At 55.3% G+C, this 15896-nt stretch overlaps 1 protein-coding gene across 4 annotated transcripts in view; it reads left to right on the top strand.

Annotated features, from left to right (window-relative positions):
* The first annotated feature begins 930 nt into the window (after window positions 1-930).
* The window catches only part of LOC133771698 (stimulated by retinoic acid gene 6 protein-like), a 49291-nt gene continuing 34325 nt past the window's right edge, over window positions 931-15896 (top strand). For 2 of the 4 annotated variants that reach the window (XR_009867612.1, XM_062207916.1), the window contains exons 1-3: window positions 931-1062; window positions 12616-12691; window positions 14948-15045. Coding sequence is in view for 3 of the 4 variants with exons in the window: in XM_062207916.1 (XP_062063900.1) it covers window positions 1025-1062; window positions 12616-12691; window positions 14948-15045 (212 nt within the window). In the remaining variant the exon portion in view is untranslated. The remainder of the gene's footprint in view (window positions 1063-12615; window positions 12692-14947; window positions 15046-15896) is intronic. The other 2 variants (XM_062207917.1, XM_062207918.1) reach the window with 2 other exon arrangements.

Raw genomic sequence — 15896 nt, 5'->3', positions numbered from 1 at the left:
AGCCCCTTTTTATTTTATTTTATTTTTTTGAAAAAGGATTTGTTTATTTGAAAGAAAAGTTAGAGAGAAGGAGACACACACACAGATCTTCTGTTCACTGGTTCACTCCCCAAATGGCCACAACGGCCAGGACTGGGCCAGGCTGAAGCCAGGAGCCAGGAGCTTCATCCAGGTCTCCCACGTGGGTGCAGGGGCCCAACCACTTGGGCCATCTTCTGCTGCTTTTCCAGGGATCTGGATGGGAAGTGGAGCAGCTGGGACATGAAATGGCACCCACATGGGATGCCAGTGGCTGCTTAACCTGCTACACCCAGCGTCACCCCAGTGTTTTAACTGTCCTGGCCCAGAGAGACATATACCCTTTCCACTCATATTCCTTTGGCGAGGCCTAGTCCTGTGCTAGCTCTTGGATGCCAGGGCAGTGGGGAGTGTGGCTCTGGCTTGGAAGAGCCTTCTGGGCCACAGCTGAACTTTCTGGAAGGGGAGCAGCAGTACCCGGCGGGCAGCAAGCTGGCTCCGCCATGGGCATGGGGTCCAGTTTTGAACTCGTCTCCAGCCCCTTCTCCCTTCAGAGGGAGAGTCTGGTGGCCAGGGGTCCTAGTTCATCTTCTTGAGGCGGAGTCCTGGTTTATTGCCTGTAGTAATTTTTACAGCCAGCCAGAGGGGCCGCACAGGGAGCCAGTGCCCACAGCAGGTGTCTGGAGGGGACAGCAGGAATCTGGGGACAGGAGACAGAGAGGTTCCAGCTGCTGCTGGTTCCGCAGGTACATGAGAAGCCGGGGGTGGGGGGGGGGGGAGGGTAGAGCAGGAGGGCTATCGCGTTTTGAAATGAGGAAGAGGGCCCACTGCCTGCTTTCACTTCTCGTGTAAATATTTGACTGGCGGCTTGCCTGTCCTCTGAGGTTTTGGGTGCTGTGAAGAGAACTGGACAGCGCGCCAGCTCGTCGGAAGCCGGGGTTACTGAGAGCCTGGGGAGAGATCGGAGAAGCCTCAGCGGTCAGCACAGCGCCCACCGGGGCTGCGGATGGCGAGTTTCACCGAGATGCTGGAGGTGGAGGCCAGGTGAGTGGCAGGAGGCAGGGCTGGGACACGCCAGGCTGCTGGCCGCTGCCGGCCCCTCTGGTGCAGTGGCTAATGAAGACAAGGGAGGATGGGGGACAGAGCCCTGGAGAGGTTTCTGGGCCAGAGAACAGGCTGCCTTTTGGTCTCAGGGCAGGGCCGGGAGGTGGTGTCAGAGGCCCTAAGTTCTGATCCTGCCTCTGCCGTTTGTGGCCGGGGTTTCCTTGGCTACGGATCGGGGTACTAAGCTCTGTCCCACCCGATGCACAGGCGTTCTTTATGACCTCTTATAACTGCGTGTTTATGGGGTGAGCTGTGGGGTTTGGTGACGCGGGTGCATCTCACGCCGATCGACCAGGTCGGCAGGGGACCCAGCACCTCCTCGGTCCATTTCGCTGGGGCAAGGGCGTGGACAGCGTTCCTCTGGCTGCTTACCCGCCGGCCCAGTGCTCCCTGCGCTCCCCGCCTGTGCGGCACAACACCCGGCCGACTCCTGCCCCTCGGTGATGTTGCAGGCAGCCCCCACCTCCTGTTTGCCCTCTCTCCTACCCCTGCCCCAGGAAGCGCTGTTCCAGTGTCTACTCCCATAAGTGCCGCTGTCTTGAAGGTTCCACCCGTGGCTGGGGTCGTGCAGCGTTGGTCTTCGTGTGCCGAGCTGGCTTCGCTTGGCATAGCGCCACCCCGCCCCGCCCCTGGGCTCACCCGGGGCGTCTCGGATGACGGGGTGTCCCTCTTCGTCATGACTAACTCATCCTCCAGTGAGCCACGTTTTCTTTATCCATCTGTGCATTCCTGGGCGTTTGGGTTGGTGGCCACAGTGGACAGTGCTGCAGTGACCACGGGGTGCCGTTAGCTCTTGGACGTACCGGCACCATTGCTCTCGGGTCTCTCTCCGGAGCGGGCTGGCTGGCGCCTGTGGCAGCTCCAGTTTCAGGTTTTGGAGGAACCTCCCCTCCGCTTCCCACAGTGACTGTACTAGTTTGCATTCCCACCAGGAGTGTGCCTGGGGTCTGGTTTCTCCACGCGCTCACCCATGTCTTTTTCTGATGACTTTTTGATAAATAGCATTCTGATTCTAATGAGGTGGGGCCCACAGCTTGTGGCTGGACCTAGAGACCTCAGCGCAGCCTGGTGCCCCAGCCCCATGCCCTAGGGTGCTGCCATTCCTTTGCAGGCAGCACCGCACCCCCTGAGCACCTCCCTTGTCTCCCCCAGGACCCCTTTACATCATGGTCAAGTGTCACAGGGTGTGGGCCAGCTCACCTGGGAGGGCAGGGGTCACCACTCCCTCCCAGGCCCCTTATCAATGTCTTCATGCAGTTGAATGCCTGAACATATTTCCTTTTAGAAAATACAAGAAGCATTCCGATTCCAGCTCTGCCACTCGGTAGCTGAGTGACTCTGGGATTTTAGTTAGTCTTTCTACAACCTCAGTTTTCTCATCTGGGTAGTGGGAATAATATTACATGCTGCATGGATTTTGAAAGGGTTAAGTGAGATAATAACTATGAGAACCTTAGCCCAGTGTCCAGTACAAGGTAGCATTCAATAAGTGACAGCTATTGTTACTGTTATTTTTATTTTTTTAATTTTAAAGATTGACTAATTTGAAAAGCAGACTGACAGAGAGATCTTCCATCTGCTTAATCACTCCTCTAAATGGCCCCAGTGGCCAGGGCTGGGCTAGGCTAAAGCAAGGAGCCCATGCACTTGGGCCAACTTCTGCTGCTTTCCCAGGTGCATTAGCAGGGAGCTGGATCAGAAGCAGAGCAGCCAGGAATCAACTAGCACCTGATGTGGGGTGCCAGGGGTGCAGGTGGCAGCTTAACCCACTGCACCATAGCACCGGCCCCAGATTTCATTGTGAAAAGAATTTTGTTTTCCACTGCAGAACTCTTATTAAATCCAGGCCTAAGTCACCTGGGGCACAAGTCCACGTTCAAACCGTCACCAGATCCTGCCATTTCTTCATGCTGAGAGAGCTCAGACTGCCTTGGCTGAGTTGAGGATGACGTGGAAAAATCGTAGTGTTTCTTAGTGGGGGAAGCATTTACCTGATGGCCCAGCTCATCCGAGTGCCAACTGTGGCTCCTCCACTTGCTAGCTATGGAAGCTTGGACAAGGTCCTCAAGTTTGGGGGGCCTTGATTTTCCCATCTGTGAAATGGGGTGAACATGGTTCTTCTTTAATGGGGTTGCTGCCAGGATGGACAAGGTTAATAAGTGTGCAGCCCTTCAGACCTAGCTGGGTGCACAGCAGGCTCTTGGGGGAGGCAGGCTTTCCATCCACCTGTCTGTGAGACCCTGGAGGGAGCAGCCGCTGTGGCTGGAGGCTGGACAAAGAGTGGACACCGTGAAATGAGTGAGAAGGGTCCCAGCCCCCAGGAAGCTCCCCTGTCCAGTGGGGGCTCACAGAGTCACAGAAAGACAGCCTCAAACACTGGCCTGGCTGCTGTGTCCCAAGCAGCCCATTCCTCTCAGTTCACAAGTGTGCACCCAAGGGTGCCCGAGCCGAGGGAGCCAGGGCGCCCAGCAGCAGAGCGTGAATAGACTCGGAGCAGTTTCCAGTGGCTGGGCCTGGAGGGCAGCCGGGCCGTGCTGGGCAAAGGTGTGTTGCATCGGGCCGGCCATCCAGCAGCACAGAGTGTGTCCCTGGTCACGGGGCCAGGCCTGCGTGGCGGCTCTGGCTACTGGTTAACCAGATGCGAGACTGCAGTCCACTGTGTGCTCAGGGGCCCCGAAACCCCCAGCCCTGGCTGGAGGCCGGGGAATGGCAGCCCGGGGCCCAGGGCAGATGCTGTGCTGAGGCTGGGGGGTGGGGACAGGTAGGGTCTTGGGGCTGCATCAAAGTGTACTTTTCAACTAAGGGACAGGAAACGCACGTGCCCTTGGGGAAGCCGGGGAGGGGCAGGGCAGCAGAGGCGCTGCTCAGGGGACATGGGGTCTGCGCACCGACTCTCACTGTGCCTGATCCACACGGCACCAAGAAGGGAGGTGCTGGATCCATTTTCAGGATGGGAAGTGTAAGGAAGGCCCAGTGGTCCTGTAGCAGGTGTGTGTGTGGGGGGATGTGGACTGGCTCTTCTTAGGGGGCCCAGATGGGGCTTTGTGGCTGCCCTGTGGGGAGTTGGGGGAGTGAGTAGGAGGGCATTTGGGCCTCAGGGGAGGACTCCAGGGCCTGAGTCTCTACCACGCCATGACTGTGCCTGGGTGAGGGTCTTTGACACGGCGGGTGGGCAGATGTGCGCAAGAACGTGCGGGCCCTGTGCCTGCCTCCCTCCTTCCCTGAGCGCCACAACAAGCTGGGAGCCCCAGGTGAGGGGGGGCGGGGGAGGGGTGGAGTGCAAAGTTGAATAACACGTGTTTCTAGCCTTAGGTCAGCCGGAAGAGGGTGCGGGAGCTGGGGGTCCGTTCCTTGCTGCTGGCCCCAGGCGGGGGAAGGGTGAAGAGGTCAGGCAGAGGCCAGGGGAGAGGAGGTGAGGCCTGAGCCGGGCTTTCCCGTGACCTCACCAGCTGTTGACACGGAGCAGGCCGTGTGCTTAGGCTCAGGCCATGACGTGTGTTTGCTGAATGTGTCATCGAGGCCCAGGCTGTCCCGGGCAGCTGGGCCCTGGGAGGCACCTGACAGTCACGCTTGCTTTGCCAGGTTTTTCTTTTTTCCCCGCAAACAACAGGTTGTTAGTAACCCCTTAGTCAGTTGTAAAATTAAATTTAAACAGCATTTTAAAAACGGAGTGGGCTAGGGCCGAACTGTATTGAGCAACATTAAAAACGGGAGAGCACCAAGCACATAGGGCTATTGTTCTGTGAACACTGGCGTGGGACACTCACGTGTGAACTGGGGCGTGAGCGTGAGTGTGCAAGGGTGTTGGGAGGAGCCCGGGGTGGGGGGCGCTGCCTGCCGTCTGCATTCCACCTTCTAAGCAGGTCCTTCCCTCTACCTGGGCCTTCCAAACTTGGACACCTGCTCATTCTGGCCACACCCGGAGCCAGGGCCACACCTGCCTGTGGCCTGCTGGGAAACAAGGAATAGCCAGCCCCTGAGAAAGCCGGCCTCGACGTCCATGTGCTCCTTGTAGGTCATCCTGATGGGGCAGACACATCACACACAACTGACAGATAATAACACAGCGATGCCCCGATCCGGATCCCGGATCGCTAGCTGACTCTCGCAGGTCGCTGCCATTGATTTCTGCTGAGCCCTGGCATCTGTGGCGCCCTGTGACCGCGGGTGATCGATGAGCGGGCTTTCAGTGTGAGTGGCGGCTGATGCTTCGACCTCTGTGCTCTGCTGTGAGTAAGACAAACGGGAATCCGCGGGAGCACAGAGGTCAGGGCCCACGCCTCTGTCAATTACGGACGCGGCTTTGATCCATGAGATAAAAGGGTTTCCATTCTTGAAGGATATTTCCTCAATTGTTTTAAGGTTTATTTTATTTATCTGAAAGGCAGTCAGAGCCCCCCCACCCCAAAACAGAGAGAGATTTTCCGTCCGCTGGTTCACTCCCCAAATGGCCACAACAGCCGAGGCTGGTCTGGGTGGAAGCCAGGAGCCCAGAGCTTCATCCAGGTCTCTCATGTGCGTGCAGGGGCCCAAGCACTTGGGCCATTTTCTGCTGCTTTCCCTGGGCCATTACCAGGGAGCTAGATTGGAAGTGGAGCAGTCAGGACTCGAACCAGCCCCTATGGGATACCAGTGTTGCAAACCATAGTTTAACCCATTACACTACAGTGCTGAATCCAAATTTTTTTTTTTTTTTTTTTTTTTTTGCCATTCACAATGTCATGTCTACAAACATAAAATGTATTTTAAAACCTGCTGAATTTGGCCGGCGCCGTGGCTCAATAGGCTAATCCTCCGCCTGCAGTGCCGGCACACCGGGTTCTAGTCCCAGTCGGGGCGCCGGATTCTGTCCTGGTTGCCCCTCTTCCAGGCCAGCTCTCTGCTGTGGCCTGGGAGTGCAGTGCAGGGTGGCCCAAGTCCTTGGGCCCTGCACCCCTTGGGAGACCAGGAGAAGCACCTGGCTCCTGCCTTCGGATCAGCGCGGTGCGCCGGCCGCGGCGGCCATTGGAGGGTGAACCAACGGCAAAGGAAGACCTTTCTCTCTGTCTCTCTCTCTCACTGTCCACTCTGCCTGTCAAAAAAACAAAACAAAACCTGCTGAATTAACATTTTCCTTGTCACCTTGTTGACAATGCACAGAACCATGAATGGAGCCCTGATTTGCTGTTTGCCCCTCGCTGTGATGCCACTGATCTGAAGCCTCTTGGTGTCACAGCATGTGGAGCTGGGAGGGGTGCGGCAGTGACCGTAGCGCCTCGCTTCCCCACACAGTGCTGCAGGTGTGAAGCCAGAAAGACACCCAGCTAATTAGGAAGTGCTGAGGGTGGAGTCTATATCACCTTGGCTTTCACCATAGCTTACTTAATTCTAAGTCTGTGGCGCTTAGTTTTCAGCCGTGGTGGTCACTTGCAGAGTTCCTGACAGCGCAATAATTGGTTCTTCCCACCTGGAACAAGCCCCCTCAGCCCACCACCAGATGTAGCTCAGAAGTCCAGCGTCCGCATTCTGCGGAGGCTGTGGGAAGCAGGGGGCTCCCAGGATGCACAGAGAATCTGATACCCCAACACACAGGCTGCCGCATTGCCGGAGCACGTGGGTACACACGCTTGCAGAGATACCCCCATACACACACAGAGACATGGAGACAGACACCCCCCACACACATACACACAAGCTGCTGCATCGCTGGAACACGTGGATACACATACTTGCAGAGACACCCCCATGTACACACACACACGGAGACAGACACCCTGCCCCCCAAAGGCTGCCGCATTGCCGGAGCACGTGGGTACACATGCTTGCAGAGACACCCCCATACACACACACACACGGAGACAGACACCCTGCCCCCCAAAGGCTGCCGCATTGCCGGAGCACATGGGTACACATGCTTGCAGAGACACCCCCATGTACACACACACACACACAAACATACACATGGAGATAGACACCCTGCCCACCCAAAGGCTGCAGCATTGCATGAGCATGTGGGTGTACCCCCACACAGAGACACACACACACCCTGCGTGTGCTGCCTCCTCCTTCCCCGACTCATCTCTGCACTGAGCCAGGAGGGCCAGGCCTTCAGCTGCCCCGGGGAGGCCGTTCCCTTCTCACTGAGCTCACGCAGCCACACCTGAGCTCACCCTTGGCCGCGGGACCGTCTGTGACCCTGACCTCCTCTGGGCCTCCGCGTCCCGAGGGAGGTTCCCGTGGAATTTGATGACGTTCTCCGGCCTCTCTGCTCCAGGCGCTGGGCTGGATTCAGGATCAGTGGTGAGTCAGCCGCAGACAGGAAGGCCATGGACTCTAGGAGCTCTCAGGTGGGGAGGAGGGGGACCCCAGAGGGGCGGGCTCCCCAGCCTCACCGCCTCCTGCTGAGTCATTGTACCTCTGCTGGCTTCAGGTCCTCTTTTTCAAAAGAGGCTAATGCAATCGACGCTAAGAGTGTGGGGAAGATTCAATGAGATGCTATAAAGTGGCCGAGTGCCTATGACATAGTGACATCCATCAGTGGGAGCTGCTTTGTTCCTACAGAGCCACTGTGTCAGGGCTGAGGGAGAAGGGGGTGCACACTGGGAACCACGCTGTGTGCCGCTCCTACATGCCATGTTTCCAACTTAATGGGGGATTTGAAAATATTGCTCTTCACCACACTGGCTGCTGGGGTGGGGGATGCTCAGCCCCTCCCAGCAGGAGGCAGCACCTCTGTCTAGGCAGGGCCGCTCAGCAGAGAGGAGACACTGTTCACACTGATAGGAGAACCTGCCTCTAGTTATTAAATGACAAAAGGAGGTTGGGCGGATCCCATTTTTGCTTAGAAGCTGTAATTACAAGCACATATAATTGTAAAACAAGAAAGGATTTTTACTTTATACTTCATACCCTCGTAAATATTGGGAATGTTCCACTATGCATACATGTTACATTTAAAATGCTATACACATGGGGCCGGCCCTGTGGCGTAGTGGGTAAAGCTGGCACCTGCAGTGCCGGCATCCCATATGGGCACCGGTTTGAGTCCCGGCTGCTCCGCTTCTGATCCAGTTCCCTGCTATGGCCTGGGAAAGCACTAGAAGATGGCCCAAGTCCTTGGGCCCCTACACCAGACCCGGAAGAAGCTCTCGGCCCAGCTCTAGCCACTGCAGCCATTTGGTGAGTGAACCAGCAGATGGAAGACTCTCTGTCTCTGTCTCTGTCTTCCTCCCCTCCTCCCTCCCTCTCTGCCTCTCTGTAATTGTGCCTTTCAAATAAATAAATAAATAAATAAATAAATAAATCTTTTAAAAAAAATGTTATGTGCATGGGAGAGAGGGAGGATCTTAAAATTCTAGTATGTTTGTTCAGGCATCTCTCTGATTCTTTTCTTTAAAAAATTGCTATTTATTTGAAAGGCAGAGCGATGTGGGGCAGTGATGAGAGAGACAGATCTTCCATGTGCTGGTTCACTCCCCAAATGGAAGCATCGGCTGGTGCTAGGCCAGGCTGAAGCCAGGAGCTAAGAACTCCATCTTGGTCTCCCTCATGGGTGCAGGGGCCCAAGCACTTGGACCATCTTCCACTGCTTTCCCAGGTGCATTAGCAGAGAGCTGGGTCAGAAGTGGAGCAGCTGGGACTTGAACTGACGCTATGATATGGGGTGCCGGGGTCCCAGATGGAGGTTTCACTGCTGTGTCACAATGCCTGCTCCGATGATCACTTCTTTAGCTTGTGTTTCTTAGAAGGAAATCCCTAAAAGTGGAATTTCAGCCTTTAAAGATTCTTGGGCTGTGTTACAGGGTGCACCCTCAGAACAGTCATACCAATTTGCATTTAGTGGGCAGTGAATGAGCAGCAACACCTGCTAACCTGCAGCTCTGCCGAGTCGCCACTCTCAGTAGTTCCCAGGGGAAGGGAGGAGACGGCATTTTCTCTCAATTTCTCCTTTCATCCCTAGTGGAATTTTAAGTATGTATTGAATGCATTTTGCCTGTGTCGGTAGCTTGCTACTCTTTGGAGATGTCTTTGTTCTGATGTTTCCCTTTCCATCTCTATCTCATTTTTCCTCTTCCTGGTGACTGGCTGAAGTGATTGAAGTTTTTCTTGTGTGCACACTTTTGAATGTACTGGTTCACATTCTATTCAAAGTGCTCCGAGAGTGAGCCATGGGTTTTTAATGTGCTTACTTAAAAATCGGTTTTTCTTTAAAGTCCAGAAAGAGAAAAGAGATTTTCATGACCCGTCCTCAGCCTGAGGAGGACCTAGACGCTGTTTCACTCCCCTGCGCCCTCCGCGTCGTCCCCAGCCCCTGGGAGGACTCGGGCCTCTTCCCTCATCTGCTCAGTTCCAAATGGTTGGGCCAGACAGCTTGTTTAGAATAACTACATGCCGAGGCAGTTTACTGATTCCTCTCTTTATCACACTTTTACATTTTACTTCCTCCTACATTCATAGTCCCTTCTAATTGACAATGTCCTCCAGTATTTCTTTCTCAGATGGTCATAGATGGGATAATATTTTAGTTCTTTTTTTTTTTTTTAAGATTTAATTATTTGAAAGAATTACAGGCCGGCGCCATGGTTCAATGGGCTGGTCCTCCGCCTTGCGGCACTGGCACACCAGATTCTAGTCCTGGTCGGGGTGCCAGATTCTGTCCCGGTTGCCCCTCTTCCAGGCCAGCTCTTTGCTGTGGCCCGGGAGTGCAGTGGAGGATGGCCCAAGTGCTTGGGCCCTGCACCCGCATGGGAGACCAGGAGGAAACACCTGGCTCCTGGCTTCGGATTGGCGCAGTGCGCCGGCCGCGGTGGCCATTGGAGGGTGAACCAACGGTAAAGGAAGACCTTTCTCTCTGTCTCTCTCTCTCTCTCTCTCACTGTCCACTCTGCCTGTCAAAGAAAAAAAAAAAGAATTACAGAGAGAGAGGTAGAAACAGAGAGAGAGGTCTTCCATCCAATGGTTCACTCCCCAGATGGTAGCAATGTTCGGAGGTACGCCGATCCAAAACCAGGAGCTAGGAGCCAGGAGCCAGGAGCTTCTTCCAGGTCTCCAGCATGAATGCAGGGGCCCAAGGACTTGGGCCATCTTCTACTGCTTTCCCAGGCTATAGCAGAGAGCTGGATCAGAAGAGGCGCAGCAGGGACTAGAGAACTGGTGCCCATATGGGATGCCGGCGCTTCAGGCCAGGGCTTTAACCCCCTGTGCCACAGCACCAGCCCCAATATGTTAGTTCTTGCATTTATAAATTTGTAATAATATTGTTAAGTTATTATTAAGCTTAATTTTGTTGAACTTAATGTTGAGTAAGTTTCTTTTCCATGTCTGTGTATTTAACAATGTGTAGAAATATTTAAGCCCTGTGCACAGGATCAACTGCAAGATTTGCCCATTTCTCTATTTCCCATTGCTTTTTATGCATCCACCTATTTCATCCTAAATGCCATTGTCATTTTTTTTAAAGATTTATTTATTTATTTGAGAAGTATAGTTACAGACAGAGATCTTCCATCTGCTGGTTCACTCCCCAAATGGCTGCAACAGCCGAGCTGGGCTGATTCAAAGCCAAGAGCTTCTTCCTGGTCTCCCATGGGGGTGCAGGGCCCCAAGCACTGGGGCCACTTCCACTGCTTTCCCAGGCCATCAGCAGGGAGCTGGATCAGAAGGGGAGCAGCTGGGACTTGAACCAGCGCCCATATGGGATGCTGGCACAGCAGGCAGTGGCTTAACCCACTGCACCACCGCCCCAGCCCCAAAGTGCTCTCCTTGCAGAGTTTCTAGGCTTACTTCAGAGGGGCTTGTGTGAACCTCACTTCCTCGGGAGCTCCTCAGTATGGACGTTGGCTCCCTTTGGTGCTGCCATGTTCCGTGGCTGGTGATTGTGAGTTCAACCCTGCAGGACCACCGGCCGCCTCTGCTGTGGCCAACCCTGCAGCTTCCGGGGACCCCGGGGACACAGATGTCCTGCTGCGTGGGGCCCTACTGCCTCTGGCCTTTGGGATGCCCGAGCTCCTGGCACCCCCCTCTGGGTGTTACCCACAGTGTAGGGCCCTGCTCTCAGCCTGTGACCCTCATAGACGATTCCTAAAGACCCGGCTGGTCCCCAGGGAGAATACTGGAATGGGGACATCCGGTCTCAGGGCCGTCTCCGTGAGATCCCGATTCACCGTGCTGCCGCCAGCCCCATCCTGCTTCTGCCTCCTGTGCAGCCCACAGTCTGTGGCCCCGCTGACCTGAGCCCCCCACCCGGCTGTTTATTGAATGGTTCAGGTTCATGATCAGATGGAACCGAGGGGTACCGGAACCCTGACGAATCGTGGAGGACTACGCTGTGCTCAGGGCTTCTTCCTCAGGGAGACTCCTCGGGGAGAAGCAGGCTCTGGCCAGGGAACGAGGCCCAGGACATAGCCAGATGGGTGCCTAGAGCCAAGGCTGGGAAGAGTGCCGGAGGGTGCCTTGGTCATGCCATGGAGTTGGAGCACCGAGAGCAAAGTATGGTGGAGGCCCTGGAAAAGGAGCGGTGTCTTCCACGGAGAAGGCACAGAACTGCTGCCGCGTGTCTCAGCCCTGCGGCCCTGCCAGCCTGTGCTACAGACAGGGAGGCCAGGAGAGCACAATCCACTGGCGATGGGCTCAGCCTCTCCCCCTGTGCAGCCCAGAGGTGGATCAAGAGTGAGCTGGGGCTTCTGTATTTTTTTATTATTATTAAAGATTGATTGATTTGAAAGGCAAAGTGACAGAAAGAAAAAGAGGTCTTCACTTCCCAAATGGCCACAACAGCTAGGACTAGGCTGGGTAAAGCCAGAAGCCTAGAACTCCATCTGGGTCCCCCATGGATGGCAGGAATTCAAGTACTTGAGCCATCTTCTACTGCTTCCCAAGCATATTAGCAGGGAGCTAGATTGGAAGTGGAGCAGCTGGGACTTGAACCGGTGCTTATATGGGAGGTGGGCATCCCACATGGCAGCTTAACTCACTGTATCACAACCCCCACTGTGAGCTGGTGTTTCTTGACCTTGACCGTGAAAACTGCATCCAGTCTGATTTCCTGTGGAGTTAATGACGCTTTGGGCTCAGGGTCCCACATCCAGCAAAGGACATGTCCAGGGCCCTGGGAGCGGAGGAGGGGCCCTAGATAAGTGTTCACACGGTCATATGTTGTCCCGAAAATGTGAAAAAGTCAGACATTTGTGCAGCTTTATTTTGAAAACACACCCAGGTTTAGCTCTGAGCCCCACAGAAGTGTCCCTGCCCGTGTCATCACGAAACAAAGACGTCAGTTCCAGTTAGTGGGGGAGTTGCATAGATAATGAGGCTGAAAAAAGCAAAAGGAAAGAGACTGACAAATCCCCTCGAGAAGACACAGCACAGGTGAGGAGCCCTCCCTCGGAGAGCTCAGCTTGAGATCAGACGCCTTAGGGGTCAGCCAGCCAGATTTCCAGCAGCGCTGCTCCCTGCGGAAGGGCTGGGGCTGGGCAGCAACTGATGGTGTGAAGGTGAATTCTGGTCCTCTTTCAGGCCCAGGCGGCTAAATGACACTTGTGTCCTCTCGGTGGACATGGAACTCTTTCTCCACTACTCTCTCATCCCATCAGTAAGTAAGGCAGGGGCTGGGGGCGGGGAGGGAGGCTGGGGCTGGGGCTGAGGCTGGGGGCAGGGAGGGAGGCTGGGGCTGGGGCTGGGGGCGGGGAGGGAGGCTGGGGCTGGGGCTGGGGGCGGGGAGGGAGGCTGGGGCTGGGGCTGGGGCTGGGGGCAGGGAGGGAGGCTGGGGCTGGGGCTGGGGCTGGGGGCAGGGAGGGAGGCTGGGGCTGGGGCTGGGGCTGGGGGCGGGGAGGGAGGCTGGGCTGCTGTCACACAGGCTCCTCGGGGGTCTGCACAGATCAGGGAGGAGATATCAGCTGTTTCCTTCTAGAACCTCGGGTCTGGGACATTGTGCACCAAAGACAGGCAGAAGACGGCTTATAAGGACTCAGGATTCTTGCGTATTGGCTTTAAATGGAGTCAGGAAAGCTTTTTTTAGGAAGGACAGAGCTTGGGTCTGATGGAGGGTACAGTAAAGAGCATTTCAGACAATGGGGAGGGCATATGCAAAGGCCCTGTGGAGGGAGGGAGAATGGAGAACAGGCGGAACTGAGAAGGCCAGCGTAGCTGGAGTGGAGAACTGAGGTGGGAGAATCTGGGGAGGGGCGGCCAGGCCAGGCGGAGCTTTGTCTCCATTCTAAGTACACTGAGGAGTTCCTAGCACGAGAGTGGTAGAAGAGACCATTCTGCTTGCAACATGGAGATCAGGCTGGACAAGGGGAGAGAGGAGGCTGAAGGCCAGCCAGCAGCCTGTTGCAGGTGTCCAGGTGAGTGGAGACTTAGCTCTCCCTGGGTGATGGCAGCCAGCTCGAGATGCTTAGGGGGCACAAACAGTAGACCTTGTAGTGGTTAGGTAGGGGGATTCGGGGGCGGGGGAGGTTGAGGACGACACCACCAGCTGCCCCTCACTAGCTGGGGAAAGTTGGGAGGAGTCGGGGTGTGGGGCAGGTGAAGGCACAGGGCACGGGGCACAGTCTTGAGCCACACCTAGGACACACTCAATCTGAGAAGCTCTCAACACGTCGATCAAGAGGTGTCAGCCGTGCAGCTGGGCGTGCAGGGCTGGAGCTCGCAGGCAAGGTGTGGGCGGAGTCTTCTGTGTGTTGACGGCCTTTAACAGCACGGGCAGCGTGAGGTCCTGCAGCGAGAGAGGAGCCGGCAGGGAGAGGAGAGGCCCTTGGGCTGAGCTCCAGGAGCTCCAGGGCCAGGGCTTGGGAAATGAATGATCAGAAGCGATGGAGGACAGCAGAGAGCGTGGTTGGTGGAGGCCCAGGAAGGGGGTGTCCCGGGGAGGAGGAGGCGGGAAGACTGGAGGTGCTGCCAAGGGATCAGCCTAGATCCAGGCTTGAAAGGTGCATTGGGCTGGGCCAGGAGATGGTCCTTAGTGACTTCGGCTGCAGCTGTTTCAGAGCAGGGGCCGGGGAGAGGCCAAGTTAGGGGGACGAGGAGATGAGGAAAGGCGGGGAAACAGAGGCGGCACTGCAGACAGGTGTCCAGAAGGTTCCGGCACAGAGAGGAGAGGGAGAGCCATCAGGTGTGTGAGGACGAAGCCGATGCACAGGAACAAGGCAAGGACGGATTTGCAGGTGCTGTTGCCTTCTTACAGACAGTGAGACAGAGGATCAGGGAAGGCGAGTCTCTCCCAGCCAGCGTGGGGGCAAGACTAGGCCTGAACCTGCATCTGCTCAGGGCGACACCCAGGAGAGCTCAGCTCCAAGCATACTGGCAGCTCAAGAGTGCAAGCAGCCGGGCCCTGACTCCAGTTTCAGTTTTAACATCAGAGACTTTTTTTTTTTTGAAATCCATTTGTAGTTTTTTAATAATCTGCATTTTCCATGAACTCTTTACCTTTAAGGATTTATTTATTCATTTGAAAGGCAGAGTAACAGAGAGGAGAGGCAGAAAGAGCTCTTCCATCCACTGGTTCACTCACCAAATGGCCGCAACAACTCGTGCTGGGCCAGGCCAAAGCCAGGAGCCTGGGACTCCATCTGAGGCTCCTACATGGGTGCAGGGGCCCAAGGACCTGGCCCATCCTCCTCTGTTTTCTCAAGCACATTAGCAGGAAGTTGGATGGGAAGTGGAGAAGCCAGGACTCAACCCAGTGCCCTTATGGGATGCTGGCATTGCCGGCCGTGGCCCAACTTGCTGGGCTACAGTGCCAGCCCTGAGGGTCATAGGTATTCTGAGCGTTCTGCTCCACCACACGGGGAGGACACCCGGGCCACGCTGAGGGCGCCCGCTGACCGTCTGTCTTCTCTTCTCATAGCTTGTCATCATTTTGGTCTTGTCCTTTCTCCAAAGACGACAGTACCGCAGAGAAAGAGACGACACCTCCCTTCTGGGAAACCACTTTGCAATCGTCATGTGAGTTGAGTCAGGGTCTGCACCAACTGTAAGGCCAGGATGGCTCCCGGGACCCCTCCCCTCTCCCTAGCGCCACCTCTAGGGTGCCCACCCCTGCCCAGCCCTGTCCCAGCCTAACCAAAGGGCCAAGATTCCAGAATTGGCTTCCAGGCCATTGTAACCCTCAGCACCCAGGGCTGCTCCACACAGCTGGAGGAGACATGGCCCACTGTGGAGAAGGCCTTTCCACACTTGAGCTGTGGCATAGCTTCCATAAACACCCCCGGGAACTTTATAGTTTATGCCAAGGAGCAGGAGGGCGAGTGCCCCGTGGCTGGAGGCAGCAAGGTGTCGTGCTGAGATCCCACCAGCGTGTTTGGGGCTTTTCTCACTCTGCCGTTATAAGACTATGCATTCTGTATCACCATTTTCCTTGAATTCTTTTTTAAAAAATATTTATTTATTTATTTATTTATTTATTTGAAAGGCAGAGATAGAGAGAGAGGTCTTGCATCCACTGGTTCACTCCCCAAATGGCTGCCAAGGCCAGAGCTGAGCTGATCTGAATCCAGGAGTTTCTTCTGGGTCTCCCACATGGGTGGCAATGGCCCAACCACTTTGTCCATCTTCTGCTTTCCCAGTCCGTAACAGCTGGATCAGAAATGGAGCAGCAGGGAATTGAACTGGCACCCATATGAGATGCTGGCACTGCAAGCAGAGGATTAACCTTCTATGCCATCACGCCGGTCACTTCCTTGAGCTCTAATTGCTCATCTCTCAGCCTCCTTATCTTCTCACTCATCTTTATCTTCATGCAATTAACATTTAAAAAATATTTGTTTATTTGAAAGGCAGTTAGCGAGAGAAAGACT

Source organism: Lepus europaeus, chromosome 12 (genome assembly GCF_033115175.1).
Source record: "Lepus europaeus isolate LE1 chromosome 12, mLepTim1.pri, whole genome shotgun sequence".
Lineage (NCBI taxonomy): Eukaryota > Metazoa > Chordata > Mammalia > Lagomorpha > Leporidae > Lepus > Lepus europaeus.
This window is presented reverse-complemented; position numbering and strand designations above follow the sequence as displayed.